Genomic DNA, 21,141 nt, shown 5'->3' on the forward strand with positions numbered 1-21,141 from the left:
CAATTCATTCAAAAAAAACAAAAAATTTCTGCATAACCATTTGATTGTATTCCTTTGGTCAATGGTTGAGGCGAATTTCCCTTCGGATGGCATATTTGTGTTATTTTTTCTGAAATAATATTATCATAAATTTGTGAAATATAAGTGTAAATTCATTTAAAAAAAAAAAAAAAAAAAAGGAAGTAATTGAAGGAATGTAAAAACACATTGAAACTTAAGAAAGAATAATGCTACTATTCACACTAATTTCATACCAATTAAAATTATGTTTTTTAAGCAAAAGAGAAGCGGCTTTTTTATTTTTTATTATTATTATCTATAAACCGTGCAGTCTCTTAATTTTAAGTAAAATATAAATAATTTAGTTCAGATTAAATGTTATAGATGTAAAGGGGATATAAACGAGCCGAGCTTCCCTTGTTTGGGCTCGACTTGTTTAAATTTTACTCGAGCTCGAGCCAAGCTTAAGGATGAGCCAAAAAATCGAGATCGAGCTCATAATAAGTCAAGTCGAGCTGAGCCAATTCACGAGCTGGCTCTTATATTTTATTTTATTTAATTTATTAATTTATTAATTTATTTTTTTATTATAAATTTAAACTTCAAGTATTCTTAAACGGCTCAAGAAGCTAGCTTGCATATGAGCATTTGCTTAGTCTAACTAGCGGAGTATGAAGTTTAAGTCAATACAGCAAGGCACTTGGTTTTGAAGAGAGAGGATATGCATTCTTTTATAATAAAATGATGCTATTAAAAAAAAAATCATCAATTTTTAATATTAATATGAGAAATTATGTGAATAACTTCCAATTCAAGTCTTATACGAACTGCTCACGAGCTTAGCCGAGTCGAGCCGAGCTAACTTCATTTAATATTCAAGTTATGATTCGTGTTTACAAAACACTTTATTTAATATTCGAGTCAAATACGAGCCGAGCCCAAACTCGCGAGCGAGCGGCTTGCTCTCTTAACATGCATATGTAATGCTGTATATATTATTAACGTGGCATATTAAATATAACAAAATAAATTTATTTCTTGATTCGAAAGTACTAAGAAATATTAATAATTATCTTTATCTTTTAATTATTTGATATATATTATTGATATATTTATTTTCACATTGTTATTTATTAGAGTGTGTTTCAAAGTGTGTGTATATATATATATAATTTTTTTTTCTTTTCTTTGAACTCACTCATATGATGCTTTTGAGATGTGAAGAGAAATGAAACTGAAACACGCGCACACCACAGCGCGTGCAGTCCCTCATACCCACCAGTATATAGCGCATTAAAGCATCGGATTGAGAGTAACGGATAAGAGAGGAAGAGCTGAGCTCATCACTCTCTCTCTCAAGCTTTTCTCTTTTGCAATGGCATTCACGGCCTCAGCTCCAACATGCACATATATCTCTCAGCTCCAATCTTCTTCTACCTTCAAATTAAACCCTCTTCTTTTGAACCCAAGACGAGTTTGCAGCCATCGCCGGCCCAGTGTCCGTGCAGTTTCCACAAATGCAAATGCAGCGCTTGATTCTGGGAATGGTGCGGTACTAGCCCCAGAGAAGCCGGATCATGCTGCTCCTTATTATGGAAGACAATTCTTTCCTCTAGCTGCTGTTGTTGGCCAAGTACAAACTCTCTTTCTCTCTCTTAAAAATTGTATTTTTGGTTTGTTAGTTTTGTATTTGTGCATGAATTAGCAATGGGTTTTTTCTAGTTTGCTGTTTTTATGGTTGAACTGAAAGTGGGTTTTACTTGCTTTCTGTGTATCTCTCTTGATTAAGGGTCTTTTGGTTTGTCAACTTTTTGTATCTTTCTATGAATTAGTTTATGGGTTTTGCCATTTTGTTGTTTTATGCTTGGAAATGGAACTCGAACTGGAACTGGGTTAGACTGTTACCGACAATTACAATCTGAAGGACAACTCGGTTAGACTGTTAAACATTGTATGATCTCGTTTTTCGGCTTTTGCTGCCTATGTGGTTTGGTAACTAGCATGATTTTTAGTGAGGCAAACAAAAGCTTTTTACTTTCAAGTGAATTTAATTTAGCTTTCAAATTTGAGCTTCATCCGTTCGAATTTATTAGAATGAGGTGCCTTGAGGTGTTTTATCAGCATGTGAGGTAATGTTGGTTGATGAGGTTAGAGTTTTAAGTCAGAAGAACATAATTTTGAGCTACAATCATAGAAAAGATATAGACAAACTAAAAATGGATAGAAAGCAATGTTAGCGAGAGAATGGATAAAGGTCAAGTGCCAATGGTCATTGGAACAAATGGCATCTCCTCCCCGCACAAATTACGGGTTGAGAGAAGGGTCACCGGGTTTAATCCCAGAAAGGTGTATAAGTTATAATTGCCTATTAAACAAATATACTAAGTTCAAGTGATTTTTAATCTTAGTAGGCAAGAGCTGGATGCCATTTTTGGTTCCATTCTTGGTCATTCATAAAGAGGGAGTGATTTGCGAGTCTTTTCCTTGGAGCTATGTATTCAAAATGGGGGCATACTTATAGAAGTTTATGTGATCTCCAATGCCTCTTAGTCTTTTCTTGGGGGTTGTCCGCATTCCTGATAGAGTAAGAGCATGAAGGTAATTAGACCAGCTTACTTTATAGAGGGAAATGTCGGGCCTCCAAGTGAGGACTTAGTCTCAGATTTATTTTTGCAGAGGTGAATAAACTTGAGATGGATGAGCCCAAAAACTGAGACAGATAGAACTACGTACAATTGCATAAAATCCGTAATGAGTGCATTTAACTTTAGGAATGTCCCAACTGTTGATTATTTATTGGCGCTACACGTAAAAGAGAAAAAAAATTGACATTGCAAAATTAATTGTAGAGTATTAATAGATGGGATTCATCCCTCAACTGACAAGTAGGGGCTAACACAGATTGTTTTGTGCATCATAAAATACTTGGAGGAAGCATATGTGAGAATATTGCTGCATTTATGTCGGCATATGCCTTAAGATATGTGTTATGAAAATGATTTTTTTTTTTTTCTTTGAAATTTCTAATTCATCTGTTTGGGAATTAGTTGACTAGGTAATGTTGGCTAATTAGCAAATCTTCCGTTATTTTTTACTTTTGTGAAAATTAATTACTTTTACAGGATGCGATAAAAACAGCTCTTTTGCTTGGGGCTATTGACCGTGAGATTGGAGGTATTGCTATCTCTGGAAGGCGAGGAACAGCCAAGACAGTAATGGCACGTGGGTTACATGAAATTTTACCACCTATTGATGTTGTTGTTGGTTCAATAGCAAACGCAGATCCGGCCTGCCCGGAAGAGTAAGGTTATTGAATGCGTACAAGTTAATTTTTGAATTAGTGAGATAGGAATATTTCTTATATGTCCAATTTTTGAGTATATGAATCACCAGGGAATATTATATAAATCTGACTTGTTTGTAATTGTTGTGTACATTCATGATATAGGATTGAAAACATATTGGAATCTACTTCATTGTAGAAGATGAAAAAAACACATTGGAATAATGACCTTGTACATTCAAGGCCTTCATAAACCTATTGTTTGCTCAAAGTTCTTGTATGTACGGATACCATTTGGAGATATTTTAGTACCTTTCTTTTCATAATCCTGTAATGCTGATATGTTGGGAATCTCTGTTTAAATAGTTATGGCATGCCATGGATTGTTGGGCAACTATCATTTCAGTGTAAAAGTTTGAACCACCAATAATGGGAACCTTGCTATCAGAAACAACTGAAAAATATTATGCATCCTTGCCCATTTTGCCCCCAACTAAAAATTTTGACTCTGAAATATATATTTACTAAATCTCGAATTGATTGATATATATTGTGTACTTGAGTTTGTTTGTGGATAGACAATTCAAAATCCAAACCAGAAATCTCTTAGATCTTTATATTTTAGTATATTTGATCATTCAACCACTTGGAAATGGGTGGTTTTGGTTATTTGACCCCATCCTCAAGGATTTATCCATGTAATGACTCGTAGTGAGGGACAGGGGTATTGCGCATGCCCAAGGAGTAGTCAGGTGCTTAAAGAGCCTCTGCCCCAGACATCTTGCTAGTAAAAAAGGAAAAAAAAAAATGTTGTGATGGCCATTGGAGTCCTTTCTCTTGTTTATTCTATATTCTGTATTCTCCTCTCCTCCTTCACAACACTCCCCCTCAAGTTGTAATATTGTCAAATTTGACCAATTTACCTATGAATGTTAACAATACACAAGCGTTCTGAGAATAAATGCTCACTAAGATTATTAAGCTAAAATGTTAGAACCCTATTATTCTTTAAGCCAAAAAGATGTAAATATGACAACATTTTGACCTAATGTGTTCTCTGTTTGTTTTCTCCAATATGAGTCGATGATGGTAACACAGATTTATTTCTTTCAAGATAACAACTATTGAAATTTTTGAAGGTGGGAAATTGGTCTACCTGAACGTGTGGAATATGATTCTGCTGGTAATATTAAGACTCAGATAATCAGATCTCCTTTTGTTCAGGTACTTTTTGTGAGAGAAGGCATGCATATTTAGATTAATTTTGTTGCCTAATTGCCTTAGTTTATTCATGCCACAGATTCCACTGGGAGTCACAGAGGACAGACTTCTTGGATCTGTTGATGTTGAGGAGTCTGTGAAAACAGGAACAACTGTTTTCCAGCCAGGCCTTCTTGCTGAAGCTCATAGAGGTGTTCTATATGTTGATGAAATAAATCTCTTGGATGAGGGTATTAGTAATTTGCTTCTTAATGTATTGACTGAAGGAGTTAATACTGTGGAAAGAGAGGGAATCAGCTTTAGGCACCCATGCAAGCCACTTCTTATTGCAACTTATAACCCAGAAGAGGGTGCTGTACGTGAGCACTTACTAGATCGTATTGCAATTAATTTGAGGTAAAAACCTTGTTTTTCACTAATCGAATGAGTTAGCTATCCTTGATTCTCTTTTCATTTCACTTGTGACACACTTCCTCTGCAGCGCAGATCTTCCAATGAGTTTTGAAGATCGTGTTGCAGCTGTTCGAATTGCAACACAATTTCAAGAACATAGTACTGAAGTGTTTAAAATGGTTGAGGAAGAAACAGACTTTGCAAAAACTCAGGCAAGTGTGCAATAAAATAAATTAGTAAAGAGGGAGGGGTCCTGCCTATCCCCATCATATGAACAGGGTGCTTTACTGGGGCAGGGAAAAATGAAAAATGAAATAAATAAATAAGTAAATAAAAAATAAGAAATTGCTGGAAGTTTCACTTGAGAGGAATATATTCTTGTGATCATTGAGTGTAAATAGATTATTCATCAATGGCCCAAAAAAATGTTGGTGAAACATGGTGTTAATATTGAATTCGTTTTCCAAGAGATTAATGTATCGAGCTCTGCATTAATTTATGTCCCATCATCAAACTTTTTGAATAGCTCTCTAAGATTCTAGGGCAATTATCTAATATATTAGCATCACATACTTATCAAAAAAAATATTAGCATCACATACTTGTGTTAGGATGATAAAATTCATGTATTATGTAGTGTATAACAAAATGGTAATTACTTTGATGTAGACATAAACTGAAAAATGGCTTTGATGTCTCTCTTTGCTAAAACAAATTTATCTTCCTTGATTCTACTTGGGTCGGCAGTCCAAGCAGAATGAGTATTTTTCACATATAATAAAAGAAGTTTTTTTAATAAGTAATTCAATCTCACTAGAAAGCATAGAGAGGTGCAACTCTAATACACAAAAAGTATACAAGAGAGACGCCTTATTAGGGAGAAAAAGAAGAACAACAGTCCAAAAAATCATAAAAACTAGAAAAATGCAAACTACTATACGCTGCTATCCATGTATAAAAGGAGTTGAGCATAACAATCTTTGGCTCTACAACTGAAATCTCGCGATCTTCAAAGCTCCTTACATTCCACTTTTTCCAAATACACCACATTAAGAACAAATGTGTCATCCTCTAAACTTCCAAAATGTTATGGCTTCCCAACTGACCTGTCCAACTAGCCAACAACTCCTTCTGAGCATGTCCCATTCAACATAAAAGAGACAGAAAAACTAATTCCATAATTCTCTTGCCATTTCATGTTGAAGAAAAAGATGATCAATGGACTTCCCACTCCTCTTGCACATACAATACCAATCCACCACTATGATGTTCATCTTCCTTAGGTTATCCGAAGTCAAGATTTTCCCTAATGCCGTCATTCACAGAAAGAACGACACTCTCAAAAAGCCTTAACTCTCCAAATACTCTTCCAAGGGAATCGGGAATTTGCAGGACCTCACTTCAAACTCCACCTTTTGGAGGGGATCCAACATATTTTATCCTCACCTCCTTGTGTCAATCTAATAGAATACAAAAGCTCAAAGAAAGAAGCTGCCAAATCCACCCCAATCATGCACTAGTTTGATAAAAAATATTTTCCACTGGCGATTTCTGTTAAAGAACTGCATATGATCTGCCACCAACACATCCTTACAACACGAAATACTAAACAAGTCCAGTAAAGTTGTCTTTAGGGGCTGGTGCCCACACCACAATGCATACCAAAACCTGATCTTGGACCTATCTCTCACCTCATATCTAACAAAACTCAAAAAAAACTCTCCACCCGTTATATATTTCTACACTCTCACTCCGAAGGGCCCTACTACTTCATTGGAACACCAACCTCCCCTCATGTTATCATATTTAATTTCCACCACTAATATCCACAAAGCCTCCCTATTCGTAGCATAACGCCATAATCATTTTCCCATGAGAGCTCGGTTAAACTTAAAACAAATTTCTTACCTCCAAACCACTAGATAGTTTGATTAAATTGTGGTACTTAGTTTACTTGAACAATTTGATGACTTTGATACAATCATATAAATATTTATGCTGCAAGTACCAATAATTTTTGCAGGCAGTCGATGTGCTAAAATGAATTGCAAAGCTTTTTATTATCTTCAAGTTTATGCTATGATTATTGTTATTAGGATACTTCATCATCTTGCAAGTTAATAATTGTTCTTTTATTAAGCAACAGATTGGTTTAATGAATTTATTTACACATTGCAGATTATTTTGGCAAGGGAGTATTTGAAGGATGTTACTATCAGCAGAGAACAATTGAAGTACCTTGTTATGGAAGCCCTTCGAGGTGGTTGCCAGGTTTTGACTCTGAAATTCTTCCTTACTTTCATAAAATTTTACATGGGTTTCATTTATTCCTTTTGAGTTAAAAATGAAATAAAATAAGCCAAGCCTGTATGTTATGCACGCGTCCTGCTGATGGACTTGGGAGACTCACATTCAGGATCATCCCTATTGAGAAGGAAGTGATTTACCTAGCCCTAAGGCCAAACGCTCAACACATTTGATTAATGCCCTGAAAAGCAATACATATCACAACATTGGAGAGTGCTGATTATAACAGTTACAAAAACATAATTTAATAAGACTGGTTACAAAAACATAATAAAACCAAAAAAGGGGAAAATATCCATGCTTCTTTTTCATGACTAAAAAGACATTTGAACTGTTCTTAATATTATACCACTGCCTCCTATGTTTGTGCGTGTGTATCATGTATATATGAATGTGATTATAACATTTAGAAAAAGAATACAGGTCACCACATTGGAGGTTGCTAATTATAACAGTTCCCAAAACATAATAATAATAATAATAATAATAATGAAAGGAAATATTAAAAAGCACATTTTACCCTTTTCTTAATCATTATACCATTTTGTATGTGCTTGTGTGTGTACATATACATGTATTCGTATGTCCATGATTACGTAGATGTATTTATAAGCTGTTGCATATGTTATATCATGACTGAACTGATTTTGCTATGTGGACTGCGATTACATACCTGTTAAATGGCTATTATATACTACAGGGACACAGAGCTGAGCTATATGCTGCTCGCGTTGCGAAATGCTTAGCTGCTTTAGAAGGACGAGAAAAAGTCAACGTAGATGACCTGAAAAAAGCTGTAAGTGTTCTTCTGAAAACACAATGAACATGATTTTCTGTCCTTAAGTTATGTGCATGCACTAGTTTTTCCTTTTTCTAGTTAGGTGTTTCTCTTGTATACTTTATGTGTACTTTGATAAAAAAATATTGTGGGACCCACATCTCATGCTGTACAAATCAATATTAACTTTTGTTTCCGTTGCAATTCTGTATTAGTATATTAGTGTAGACTGTTGTTAGTGGGAGATGAATACTTGTTCTAGTAGAATAGTTGTATTCCAAATGTTCCTCTACACATGGTGTTGCGGCCACAGCATGAAGAGAAAGAAACATGGAAGGGGCCTAAGCATATTATATGCTCGAACTCCTACCTTGGGATTGGTTAATAAGGACCTAAAGCATTTTCCTTGTATCATTTGCAGTAAACTGCATTGCTGTTTTCCATGTGTCATTATATGCATCATAGTTTTTTCAGGGCAAACATGCACAAACTTTCTGTTCTGATATATTGCCTACCACAGGTAGAACTGGTCATTCTTCCTCGTTCAATCATCAATGAGAATCCACCAGAACAGCAAAATCAGCCGCCTCCACCACCACCCCCTCCGCAAAATCAAGAATCTGAGGAGCAGAATGAGGAGGAAGAAGAACAAGAGGTTTCTTATTTCATAATTTAGAGTGTTTTTTTTTTTTTTTTGCTCGTTCTTGTTAGGTGCTTCCTCTTGTATACTTTCTATGTATTTAAGGGCACCTTTACACTTTCAATGATATTTGCCGATTACTTATCAACAATAATTTAGTGCTTTATGTCAAAAAAAAAAAAATTTAGTGCTTTTTTTTTTTCTTTTTTTTTTTTGTCTTTTAACTGATTATTACTAGTAATCATTTAATTTTACCATACTCCTATATTTCATCTCTTCTACTTCATCTTCTACTCCAAAATTTAAGGTGAAGTATGGGTTTGTGTATAACATGAAGGTTCCCTTTCAAAGCAGGACGACAATGATGAAGAGAATGAACAGGAGCAGGAACAAATACCTGAAGAGTTCATCTTTGATGCGGAAGGGGGTTTAGTGGATGAGAAGCTTCTCTTCTTTGCACAGCAAGCACAGAGACGCCGAGGTAAGGCTGGGAGAGCAAAGAATGTCATATTTTCAGAGGACAGGGGCCGATATATAAAGCCAATGCTCCCAAAGGTTAGTTCTCCCTCGCCGACTCAATCTCGTGCTAAAAAGGGACATAACATCTCTGCTATTCTCTTTTCACACCATATTTCAACCCAGTTGCATTTTAAATGTTTACTTGAATGGATTTACTTAATATTTCAAAAACAATTCTTCAATGTTAAAAGTCTATTTGTAGAGTCTCACAAATCTTAAATTCTGTTTACGAAGAAATTTTTTCCTACTGGTCCATCTTTTCTTAACAAAATTTATTCTGTCATAGGGCCCTGTGAAGAGATTAGCTGTGGATGCAACCCTTAGAGCAGCTGCCCCATATCAAAAGTTGCGGAAGGAGAAGAACACTCAAACTGGTAGGAAAGTTTTTGTGGAGAAAACTGATATGAGAGCAAAGAGAATGGCACGAAAAGCAGGAGCATTGGTAGTAAAACTATAACCTTATGTCATTTATTTGTCCTTACCTTTTATGACAGAAAAAATAAACATTGAAACTCATTCTTATCAGTTTTGGCACAAGTGTATCATACTGAGAATCAGTACAATTTCAAAATATTGGACCTTCTTTTCTGATAGTTTATAATGGTCAAGCATGATTGGTCTAAAAATTTCTACTGTGAGCACTAATAATCTTTTAACATGTTGGATTTGGGAAAAAAAAAATGGCAGGTAATATTTGTGGTTGATGCAAGTGGAAGCATGGCACTGAACCGAATGCAGAATGCAAAAGGTGCAGCACTTAAACTACTTGCAGAAAGTTATACAAGCAGGGATCAGGTGACTTGAAACATAAATACATTTATGAACTTTCATGTTTGCATAAATTAAAGGCTTGCTGTTTGTTCATTTTTATTTTTATTTTCAGTCTACCTTTAAACCTAAATTTTTATACGATTCTTATTTTCTTATAAGAGTTTCCTTATGATTGCTTGGAACAGCAGGAAAGAAATGAACAGAGTTTATACTACGAAATAGTTGACATGTAACTATGCACAGGAGTCCTTTTCTTCATTCTATTTAAATACAGACATAAAGTATACAAAAAGAAAACTTAAATGTTGTGATTGCCATGCTCTGGAAATAATGAGAATATGCTTCAAATAATTTTTATGTCAGTAATTAGTTGCTGGAAAATGTAGAAACCATTGTTTTGGGTGAATGCTTTTTTTTTTATTTTCTAAGCAAATAAGGAACGGGTACAAGGAATCAAAAAACTGAAAAAGGGGTGAGCTCCCCAATAACAGACCCAACGAAAGAGACAATGCTGAAAAAGAAACAGAAAATAGGAAATGGGTCCATAAATGATCTCAAAGGGACCATAATCAACCTGGTCCTCTAAATCTTGGGCAAAAGCCAAAAAAAGGGCTGCATAAAGCGGCTTAAGCACCAAATTAGAGGGTGCTGGCAGAGGCATGTATATATATGTATGTATATATAATATATGTTAATATATTTATACCACTGTGTGTGTGTGTGTTTGTATGTATAAACGAGCTTAACGAGTCGAGTCGAGTTTAGATGAACATTGTTCACGAGCTTAAACCGAGCTGAGCCAAGTTTAATATTCGAGCAATAATTATGTTTGAGCTTGACTCGTATATTAAAACGAACCAAGCTTGAGTCAAACTTATATGAGTTGAGCTCAAGCTATTCATAAACAACTCAGTTCATTTACAGCCCCACCCATTGATGTTGTACTCTCCAAGCTTAATAGTGAATGTCTTCGCATGCCAACTGCCCATGGATGTAGGCCAAAGGCTAATTTCATATATCTCGTGTTACTGTTGTGTGGTTTTTTGGTCTTATATTTTCTTTCAAAAAAAAAAAAAAAAACTTCCTTGGTACTCATTGGGCATGGTCCTTGGATGTTCTGATAAGTGTAGCTTTCATACGCAACAAAGTATAATGGAGGGCTTATACAACAACATTGATATTAAGATAACAGTTGAAAGGCAAGGATGGTGATTTTAGTTGATTGGTGACATAATTAATGTTGAAATGAAATTGAAAGGAAACTTTAGTGAAGCAAAACAACTGTCTGGTACAAATGGTGGATGTCTTGTATATAGATGTCGTGATGTATATGCATTTTACATAAAACAATATGGTGAATGGTAGAAGATTTCCACATGTGGGACAAGATCGGGAATTAATCTTCAGTATTTTGGATGTTCAAAGTTTGCAATACACTATATCCTGTTCTACCTTACCACAATATTGGAAACATATCATAGTTATAACAACAACTAAATTTACCATGTCTACTGCAACTCCCTATTCAACTGTAAATACATTATTTAAGTCAATTTTCTGCCCACAAAATATATTATTTGATATTTATTTAATTTAGCAAGTGTTCAGCTAGTTAGCAAACCATGAAAAGATACATAATAAGATTCTTTGATGTCTATTTTTATGATTGCAACCATTCTAATGTTTCAACTCGTAATGTTAACTAGGTATCGATCATTCCTTTCCGCGGAGACTCTGCTGAAGTTCTCCTGCCTCCTTCTAGATCAATAGCAATGGCAAGAAAACGTCTCGAGAGACTTCCATGTGGTGGAGGTTCTCCCCTGGCTCATGGTCTCACCACGGTATGAATTTGGTAAACCTTTTGATTACAGGTGCATTTAATGGATATTGTGTATTACTTCCATCTCTGTCCTGGAAACCATGTTTGTCCTTACAATACCAGAATGACATACAGGTTTCCAATCCCTAGCACACAGCTCTAAACACATATTCCCATTCTCCATCTGTAATTTATTGCAGATGTGCCTCCAACTCTAAGTACAATTTTAGTTTTATCATAATCGTCTTGACTTTTGGAACCATATAATTCTTAATTTCCTTATTTTTTTTCCCTTTTATGTACGGCTATGTTTCTCAATATTAACTGACCTTTCTTTAAACTTAAATCTGCTTAGGCTGTCAGGGTAGGCCTAAATGCAGAGAAGAGTGGTGATGTTGGACGCATAATGATTGTTGCAATAACTGATGGTAGAGCCAATATATCATTGAAAAGATCCACCGACCCTGAAGGTGCTGCTACTGATGCCCCAAGACCTTCATCACAAGAGTTGAAGGTAAAATTTCTAACACTAATTGCACACATGGCAAAGTAATAACAGTGCCGACATGCTAGTGGACTTGGATTTGTCTCGGCTAAACTTTTTTACCATTAGATGACAATGGGCCATCTTTGCTAAGATTGCTTAAAAACTTGTGTAGAGAATATTTGGTATCAAATGCTCCAAAGTTCCTTAGCTTTCTAATTGCTTATCAATTAAATCTTGCATGTGAAACCATGAACTTTCCAATGCCACCCCTTGATTTGCAGATCTTGTGTAAAAAGATAACTGGCTTACAAATTTTGCATAGTTGGATTCAAGATTTTTGCAATGAATTTGACTTTATGGTAACTCTTATCTCTATTTTCTCTATGAAGGATGAGATTCTGGAAGTGGCTGGCAAAATATACAAAACAGGCATGTCCCTTCTTGTCATTGACACTGAAAATAAGTTTGTTTCTACTGGTTTTGCCAAGGAGGTTGCAAGAGTCGCTCAAGGTTAGTTTACTTGAACACTCAATGTTCTTCAATCTGGACTGTATGTCAGATGTAGCTTTAATATTTTACCACATGGGTTGAGCTTTTCTATTTTAAACCTAAACCACCTACTTCATTCATTATAAAAGAGACTCTTGTTTGTAACACTGAGCCGCGTGATAGAATAGAGGAAAAATAAGCAACGCACAACAAAGAGTGAAGAGAGCGTATTTTCTTTCTTCTTGGAGGCACTGCTCAGGCTTTTGGAGAAGCCTTAAGAGAGAGAAAAGAAAGCCAGCCACTGTTTGTCCTGAACAAAAGAGACATTTGTACTTATGTTTTTTCCTTTGGGAAAAAATATTTGTTGTGTGAGAGAGTGAAATTTGGGTGTATTAGGACTTTAAGTTCTGGATAGTTTTCTCTGCACTGTTTTTATATTTCATCTTTGATAGTGAATTTCTTCGTGATCGTTTCTGCCGATAGGTATACCTCATATTGAGAACCAAGCAAATCTTGGTGTTCTTGTGTGTAATTATTTTGTCTTATTTAAGCTCATTCAAAGCCTTGTTCTGCAGGAAAATATTATTACTTGCCAAATGCTTCAGATGCCGTAATCTCAGCTGCAACTAGAGAAGCATTATCAGCCTTAAAAAGCTCATGAACCATGTAAAAGTGTTATTTTTGGCTAACAAAATTGTAATTGCGTTGTTTTACTACCAAACCTTTTATTTACATATAATTGTGTAATTTATTCCACCTGTCCCTTGCCCCCTTGGTAAAATCCTTTCTTTTGTTGTAATCTTCCCAAGTTTTAGTTTTGTTACTGTGAGTGATAGTGGCACTTTCTTGATGTTTTTGCTAAATTTATTCGAAGTATAGAATAATGGAAGTGGGGGTAATCCTGAATTCACTTCTTATCAAGCAAAGTTGTTTACTATTTACATGTAGAATCATAAGGTTGAAGGTTGACTTACTGAGAGACTCACATTCTTACTGATTATTCTGTTCCTTTGAATTCCAACCTAAATGATGATATCTAGTTGCCTTATAGATTAGGTACGCTTCTCCCTTCTAATGCTTTTATTTAATAGCATATTCAAACATAGCCAAAAAAAAAATATATATATATATATATATATTTCCTCAAAATTTTCTAACAAATCCTAATAGGATGATAGTTATATGATAATCGTATGACAGAATTATAAAATTAATACAAGCCCTTCTAACTCTTTGATTGCTACCACTACACTAATTGCACAATCGTGCAATCGACGGGTACGTGGGGCTTTAGCGTACCAACAATTTCCTTGACTTTAGATTGCTGCAAATAACATAATCATATCATAAGTACAAGTCCATAAGAAAGTAAAATAAAAGTTCAGAATACTCTCAACTCATAATATATTCAAGTTTCCTCTTCAAATTTACATAGGCGTTCGGTTGCATTTCAGAGTACCTTATAGTACCTTATATTCAATGTAAACAACTCGAGACATAACTTCATTCTCTAAAGATTATAAATTAGTATCCAAATTACATCATTATTATAGCCTTCCAATTTCACAAACATATACAATATCACAATCTTATTAACCAGTTGGAAGGATGAAGAAAAAGCATGTGAGAAGATTGGTACAAGACTTGTAGCTTGCAACAATAGTTGAGACTTTAATTTAGTCATAAGTAAAATAACCATTTACCTTGTACAACTGAGTTACTTTTACAGAAAGTAAATTACTCTTTGATTGGCCATCTGCTCAAATAAAATTTAAACTGGTCGGCTACTCGGCCATCTATGGTAGTCCTACATAGAACCTCTTAGGGTAGCTGTCTAATAATTTGAGTATTTAATTGTTGTGGATCTTTATCCTTCTGTAAAAGTCTTATCTTTTTAAATAAAAACATTTGAGACTTTTTTCATGTAAAAAAAAATAATTTAATCATTTCACATAAGAATTTAAATAGTAATTAATGAAAGAAAAATATAATTTACCCAAAAAAAAAAAAAAAAAAAAAAAAGAGTGAACTTTGAGTTATTTGGGTTATTCCTATTTGTTGAGAGTGATTTCGAATTTTGAAACCCAAGGCGCTCTCTCTCTCCCTCTGCCACTCGATTTGGAGTTCGCTCACTCTCTCTGTTTTTCAAATTCCTTCGTCGCGCGCTTTCTCGCCTCACAATCAGACTCACACCCAGAGGTAATTCGCGTTGGCTTTAATGTTTCAACACTTCTAGGGTTTCTTTTACCTTTTCTCTCATCCCATTACCTTCCGTTTGGCTGCCCAGAAATCTTCTCATTTTCCGTCATTTGCTTTATAAACCGAAGTAACCGAGACCAAATAGGGCTTACGGTTCCTGATGTATGCGAGACTCGGGGGCTCTTAGAATTTGTTTGTTGCTACGAATTCAGAAGTTATAATTATTTTAAACGAAATCCAGTAATTGTTATCTTCCTTTATAAATTGAAAAATGTTTTTTTTTCTTTTCTTGGCAGATGGAAGCTCTCTATTCGAAGCTCTACGATAAGTACACTAAACTCAAGGTGTCTCACAGCTCTTCACTTTTCTTTCTATTCCTTTTGTACTGTAGAAATTAACTAATGTGATATTGTTTATATGCTTAGTATCCATTTATATTATAATGCTATGTTTGGTCACTGAGAATTTTGTGAGGTTAGATTGTTTGAAGTCTTTTAAGATTATTTATTTTGGTTCTTAAGAATATGGGAAACCAATTTAGTTGGCAATTGATTTTTTTATCATATTTAAGAACCACACAGTATAAAATATACAGTTCTTTTTTTCTTTTTCCTTTTTCTCCCCTTACACATGCTTTTTCTTTATTCCTTTTTTTGCAGACAGAGAAATGGTCTCAATTGGATAAGCTAAGTAAAGATCAAGAAATAAAATTTGTGAATTGTGTGAATGGTATGTATTTTCCCGTTTATACTCTCCGTGCATTGGCCCCTTTTTTTATGGTTTCTTTTGTGACCATCTCAAGTCTACCGTCACGATTCTGCTGCTATATTTAAAAGCTGGGTGTTATGATTTTTTTTTTTTTTTTTTTTTTTTCTGGGTATACCAATTGAACATCAGGATGGTTATACTTCTTGTAACGAAATTTGTCATACATTCTGAACTTGGATCCCATACTTATGCTTGAAAACATCCACTTGTAGAAGGTTTTTCTGGAACATTTGCATGTGGTCTCTTGGTTGTTCAGGCCTGATTGCTTTGTGAAACTGTAAAATAAAACATCTGAATGGTAAAAATTGTGTGAGTTTTTTTAGATCGCAATTACTTGGGATAGGCATACAAACCTTTGCCGCTCTATTTGTATCTTGGTTCAAATTCTAGCTCACTAGCAAATGTCCTCCATAACCGACATGGATTTTTGGAACTGTCTCTGGTATTGTTGTTCTTCTGTTCCTCAATCAGTTTGATGAGTCGTTGGTCAAAACTATGGGTTCCTTCTCAGTTTTCTATTCACTTAGTGATTTTGATCAAGCAGGGTACCTTGCTATCGGCTTGGGCATAAACAACCCTATAAAGTATGGTTTTTCTTTTTCACTTAAACTTAGAGAACCCTGTTAAGCTGATTGAAGCTAATAACAGTCGTCATCAATTGTACTCTACTGCACTGCTATTACAGTCACAAAAGTTAAAGCTCAAGCTTTAAGCTTCTAATGAAGTAAACTGTTTCATCACAATTTCCTCGCTTGTTGCAGCTGCAGAGGAGCTGATACAACACTTAAGAAATGAAAATGACCAATTGCATGCTCAGATTGATGACTTGAGAAATGAAGTGGCTTCAATCAGGCATGCATTCCTACTTCATGTTAAATTTTTGCTTTGCTTAGTATTGTTGTTTGCCCCCTCTTTTTAAGTACCACTTATTGAACTTTTGGTGGAGCCCAAATGTTGTGTAAAGTTGAAGAAACCTTGATATTTCTTTCATTGACATGTGGTGAATATATACGCACACACACAAGCTGTACATGGTCCCAGCCCCTTGATTGTTGGGTTGCTGTCAGAAAAAATATTGCAGCAACTAAATTATTATACAAATTAGATCCAGATTCGAGACATAATACATACATTTGAATTTAAATTCTCAATTATAGTTTTCCCCTCTCCAATTTCAGGTACGTTTAGTATGTCTAATGATAACAGAATCTAAAATATATGTTACTTTCATTTTCAGGTCCACCAATGATGAACAATTTGCTGACTACCAAAAAAATTTAATGGAAGAGAGCCAGAAGAGTAAGACATCTGGATTGGTTAATTGGTGCTGCTTGTAACTCTTATACTGGCTTACTAGTTTGGTGTGTTAGCATTTGCATCATGGCGTTTCTTAATGTTGTTTCAGCATAGACAACGTTAATGAATACTTGTTTACCGGAATAAAGAAAAAAATACTGCTTTTGTATTGTTATTTGTTTAATGAATACTTCCTTACCGGGAAAAAAGAAAAAAGTACTGCTTTGATGTGACTACATCTAAAGGGGGCTTTTTTTTCTTCTTTAAAAAGAAACTAGTAAATTTCAGCCCATATGAATCTTCAATTGACTTTTGTAAATAAACAAAAGTTTGTTGTAAACCTTAATTGTTAGTAATTATGGTAATATGTCTGTCATATGATTAATCAATTCATCTTTATTCTGACTGTCGATCAATTCCCTTTCATCATTAAGAGGATAAATTTATGTCAGATAAAGCTCTTGCTGAAGAATTAGAAAAGCTCCAAAAGCTACAGCAGGAGGGAATTTTGGGTAGTATAAAGGATGGTGCAAACGTTAATGCACAAGTTATATCGGAAGTGTCCAATAGCTCATCCAGAATAATGACAAGAAAACGTAGCAGGCTTTCTGGCTCTGTGAGTCAAGATGATGCCATGCAAAGAGAAGCGGCAAAAAACTCGTCCAAGGAAACTGTGTACAGTAATGCTGTTGTAAATGTTCAGCAGGTATATCAGTTAATCCTGCATACTTTGAGCGGAAATTGTTGATTTATCTTTTTCTTTCTGACCACTTTTGTGTAACCATCCAGCCGGAATGCTGTAGAAGAACTATTGACGCATCAGGTTGGTGTTGGAAATGAATTCTCTGATATTTTACATGGCATTATGTTTTTGGTTTACCTTATGAATTGATAGTATTTTTTAGGCGGTGCCCTCAAAGAAAGCGGCTCTGCTAACTGCTTCTTTCAAGCTTTTGTTGAGTATTTGGTGGGCATGAAACTATCAGCGGTTAATCAAACTGAAGGCATGTGTATCTCAGCCCTGCATCAATCAAGTGGTAATTCATCAATCTGGAATTATTATTTTAATTCCTTGACTTTGGTGTACCAATATTTCTTTGGCTAAACTACAAACTGGTCCTGCAAGTTTGGTTTTGTAGCCAATTTGGTCTCTCAAGTTTTGATTTGGTCAATTTACTTCATACTTGTAGATCACAATCAATGTAATCCTTCTGTCCACATCCGTTAACTAGACATACGCTAAGTCTTTAAAATGGCTCAATACCACAAGTTTTTCAAAAAATTTAAAAGTTTTCCCCAATTTCACTTAACTCACCAAAAAAAGAGACCTAAAAAACTACAAATTTCTTTAGAACGACTATGCAAGCGGAGTTACTGGTCATATACAGTGTTGCATTTCACCTCCCCAGCCATGATATCACGTGCATTGCCATCCTCTCTTTAGTGGCTGTCTTCCCTTCAAATATCGCCACCACTCCCCCCTCATTCAAAATCACCTCTGCCACCAATTTAGGCCTCACTTTACATTTAGACTACTACTATACCCATCCCTAACCACCCTGTGGGCCATCCTAACTGCTGGCCCAGGGGATGACGACTGGTCTACCCAAAGGTACAACAGTAGTGCAGACAAAAGCACACGTATCCTCTAAAACACTGCCAACATAAGCATGAACTCCAATCTCTCCATGTTACCTGAAATGATTCTCATCAACAGCCAACGTGCATGCTTGCACTTCCACAGCCTAATTGCAATGAAGACAGAAATTTCATATTTACTGTAGAAATGGGTGAATGTGTTGATAGTTTTATATTTCCTTCCACCTATTTTGATACATAAAAGATAAACAGTTATGTTAGGTACTGGATTAGTACTTTAAATCTACTTAGCAAAAGAGTTTGTTTATGGGTTGCTAGAACACGTCATGCATTATGATGTGCATTTACCATGGTGATTGAGGTCTTATTTGGAGATAAACATTTTCCTCCTTCATTTTGGTGTCATCCCTTAGCACTTCAACACATCTGATCCTTTTTTTGGCATATGCTCCAGTCTTTTCAAGCAGATTTTTCCTCTTCTGGATTTGCATCCATCTGCTTCTTTGACTTTGCAGGGGCTTAATCAATTGTTGAATGCTTCTAAAGACGTAATCTGTTGAAACTTATGTCCTTATCCCTTGAAACTTGTCAGATACATCATAAACACATCATTATTAGGAAAAAAATGTTGTAAAGTATATACTTTTGCCATTGATCTTTGGATTGAATGGCTCTCCTTCCCCATACACAAGGGAAGGAAGATGGGGTCCAGGTTCAACCCTATAAAGTACGTGAGTTGTGTTTTCCCAAAGCAAAAAGAAAAAAAAGAAAAAAAGAAAAAAGAAAGAACATATCCAATACTGCTTGGGCTCTCCTACACGCATATTAGCCATACCTCAAGCATTACGATGCAACCTTTTTTCTTATGGAAAAAGAATATTATCTTTAGAAAACACCAAAGAAGTGTCTATGACATAATTTTGACTAATGTTCAAATCAAGGATGTCTGCATGATAAAAATTCAAATAAAAAACTATGGTTCAAATAAGAATGGTCATATTGGTATCACACATACCCAATATAGAGCTAAAAAAAGCTTGTTTATTTGTGTCTACTCGAGCCTCTAAGACCTCCCACAATTTAACTTTCTGCACACGTTGGCATGTTGCTTTCTAGGCAGAGTTTTTCAGTCAGTATTTCTTGGGCAATATCGGCTTAATTGGAATTCTTAGTAGAACTCAGTTTTGGCTTCAAGCATATCATGGATTGGTTACTACATATTGAACAGTACTTTCTGATCATTGTCATATCAGGGTACTCATTCAGTCTAACATGGGTAAATAAAGCAGCTGGAGAGGAAGCACAACTGCTGTACCGTGTCTTATCATTGGGGACATTTGAGAGAGTAGCACCAGAATGGATGAGGGAAGTCATTATTTTCAGCACAAGTATGTGCCCAGTCTTCTTTGAAAGGGTTTCCCGTGTTATCAAACTGCACCACTAGTGGCCCTCTTCCCAATCTCAGTCTAGATTGATGTTTCTGACAAATCTGAAATCCTGCAAGTCCTTGTAAATCAGCGGCTGCGGCAATGGACTTAATAGGCTGATCTAACCATCTTTCTGCGTTAGACCAGGGAAGTAAGCACTTTGTTATAAACTGAAAGATCTTATATGTAAAAATCCTATGATTCATGGGTATTATTGGTTAGCCGTATGATTTTCTCAAAAAAAAAAAAAAAAATCTCAGAATGTATTCAATGTACAACTTGCTCATACAAGGATTGGGTTTTCTTTATAATTTAAAGGTAGTGAATGATATGCGAATGAGAATTTGTGTTGAAATTGAAATATTAGGGTTTCATGCAAGTCCTTTTCTTTGTTGGTTAGGAACCATCATAACATAACAGCTGCTCATTATATTGTGGCAAGTGGATTCAGTTGTATGCTCTGAAAACTGTAACAAAAAGCCTTAACTCACCTCTTGCAGTAAATTCAAGATAATAATCTTTCAAGCCGAAGTTGCCCCTTCTTTTCTCTGATGCAGCTGAGAAATTCTACAGAGGCATTTTTAATTAATTCATCCATCTAATTAAGAGAAAATATGCTTCTTCTTTTTTTCTTTTGAATTTACTCTTTACATTCCCATGTTATCTCCAAACAAGCTAATGCAATAATAATTATAACAATAATAATAATCTCAAAAATCAGCTGCAGGCATATCATGCTTTTGGTTTGACAAAAATTAATGGCCAAAGAAATGAAATGTTGATGATATCTGCTTGTTTGTGCATGATATCATCAACATTTCAGCGCTATGGAGAAAAGGAAAATATATATATATATATATATATATATATATATATATATATATATCCCGGGATAAATCTATTATAAAATTCAGTTGAAAATAATCGTGAAATTCACAATAATAAGCTAACATGGTGTCTTTGGCAAAAATAAAGCAATAATATAATACAAATTTTTGCAAGAAAATTGTTCGAGGTATTACAGCTTTTATTATAATTTTTTTACAAATTCATACGGCAGTTCACATGAGTGCCACATAGGTGAAAAAATTAAACAACAAATTTTGAGAGATAAATTTAATTATTTAATAACTCGTATGATAATT

The 21,141-nt window shown here is 34.9% G+C and overlaps 2 protein-coding genes across 6 annotated transcripts; both read left to right on the top strand.

The window, feature by feature from the left end:
- The first annotated feature begins 1,333 nt into the window (after window positions 1–1,333).
- ALB1 (ALBINA 1) lies at window positions 1,334–13,681 on the top strand. Of its 2 annotated transcripts, none has more exons than XM_059573916.2 (15): window positions 1,334–1,633; window positions 3,123–3,301; window positions 4,423–4,507; window positions 4,584–4,900; window positions 4,986–5,109; window positions 7,076–7,168; window positions 7,905–8,000; window positions 8,503–8,637; window positions 8,974–9,177; window positions 9,428–9,583; window positions 9,829–9,936; window positions 11,619–11,753; window positions 12,087–12,245; window positions 12,608–12,728; window positions 13,283–13,681. In XM_059573916.2, the coding sequence occupies exons 1-15, from the start codon at window positions 1,376–1,378 to the stop codon at window positions 13,366–13,368; spliced, it is 2,256 nt and encodes a 751-aa protein (XP_059429899.2). In that variant the 5' UTR covers window positions 1,334–1,375; the 3' UTR covers window positions 13,369–13,681. The 2 variants fall into 2 exon arrangements, with proteins under 2 accessions (XP_059429899.2, XP_059429900.2); XM_059573917.2 differs by having other exon boundaries at window positions 8,977–9,177.
- Window positions 13,682–14,782: 1,101 nt separating this feature from the next.
- TTN9 (titan9) lies at window positions 14,783–20,339 on the top strand. Of its 4 annotated transcripts, none has more exons than XM_059574483.2 (9): window positions 14,783–14,906; window positions 15,203–15,250; window positions 15,566–15,635; window positions 16,436–16,526; window positions 16,912–16,973; window positions 17,423–17,676; window positions 17,760–17,793; window positions 17,876–18,007; window positions 19,823–20,339. In XM_059574483.2, the coding sequence occupies exons 2-9, from the start codon at window positions 15,203–15,205 to the stop codon at window positions 20,011–20,013; spliced, it is 882 nt and encodes a 293-aa protein (XP_059430466.2). In that variant the 5' UTR covers window positions 14,783–14,906; the 3' UTR covers window positions 20,014–20,339. The 4 variants fall into 4 exon arrangements, with proteins under 4 accessions (XP_059430466.2, XP_088375297.1, XP_059430467.2 ...); XM_088519171.1 differs by lacking the exon at window positions 14,783–14,906 and adding an exon at window positions 14,919–15,120; XM_059574484.2 differs by lacking the exon at window positions 14,783–14,906 and adding an exon at window positions 14,919–15,068.
- Window positions 20,340–21,141: the final 802 nt, after the last annotated feature.

The sequence above is a fragment of the Corylus avellana genome, chromosome 8 (genome assembly GCF_965113065.1).
Source record: "Corylus avellana chromosome 8, dhCorAvel1.hap1.2, whole genome shotgun sequence".
Classification (NCBI taxonomy): Eukaryota; Viridiplantae; Streptophyta; class Magnoliopsida; order Fagales; family Betulaceae; genus Corylus; species Corylus avellana.

Bases quoted from the DNA above. Each gene is read 5' to 3' on its own strand.
- ALB1 (XM_059573916.2), top strand. From the start codon at position 1,376: ATGGCATTCACGGCCTCAGCTCCAACATGCACATATATCTCTCAGCTC. The intron at 9,584-9,828 runs GTAGTAAAACTA...AAAAAATGGCAG, and splicing joins CACGAAAAGCAGGAGCATTG to GTAATATTTGTGGTTGATGC. The intron at 12,246-12,607 runs GTAAAATTTCTA...TTCTCTATGAAG, and splicing joins CTTCATCACAAGAGTTGAAG to GATGAGATTCTGGAAGTGGC.
- TTN9 (XM_059574483.2), top strand. From the start codon at position 15,203: ATGGAAGCTCTCTATTCGAAGCTCTACGATAAGTACACTAAACTCAAG. The intron at 15,636-16,435 runs GTATGTATTTTC...CGCTTGTTGCAG, and splicing joins ATTTGTGAATTGTGTGAATG to CTGCAGAGGAGCTGATACAA. The intron at 16,527-16,911 runs GCATGCATTCCT...TTTCATTTTCAG, and splicing joins AATGAAGTGGCTTCAATCAG to GTCCACCAATGATGAACAAT.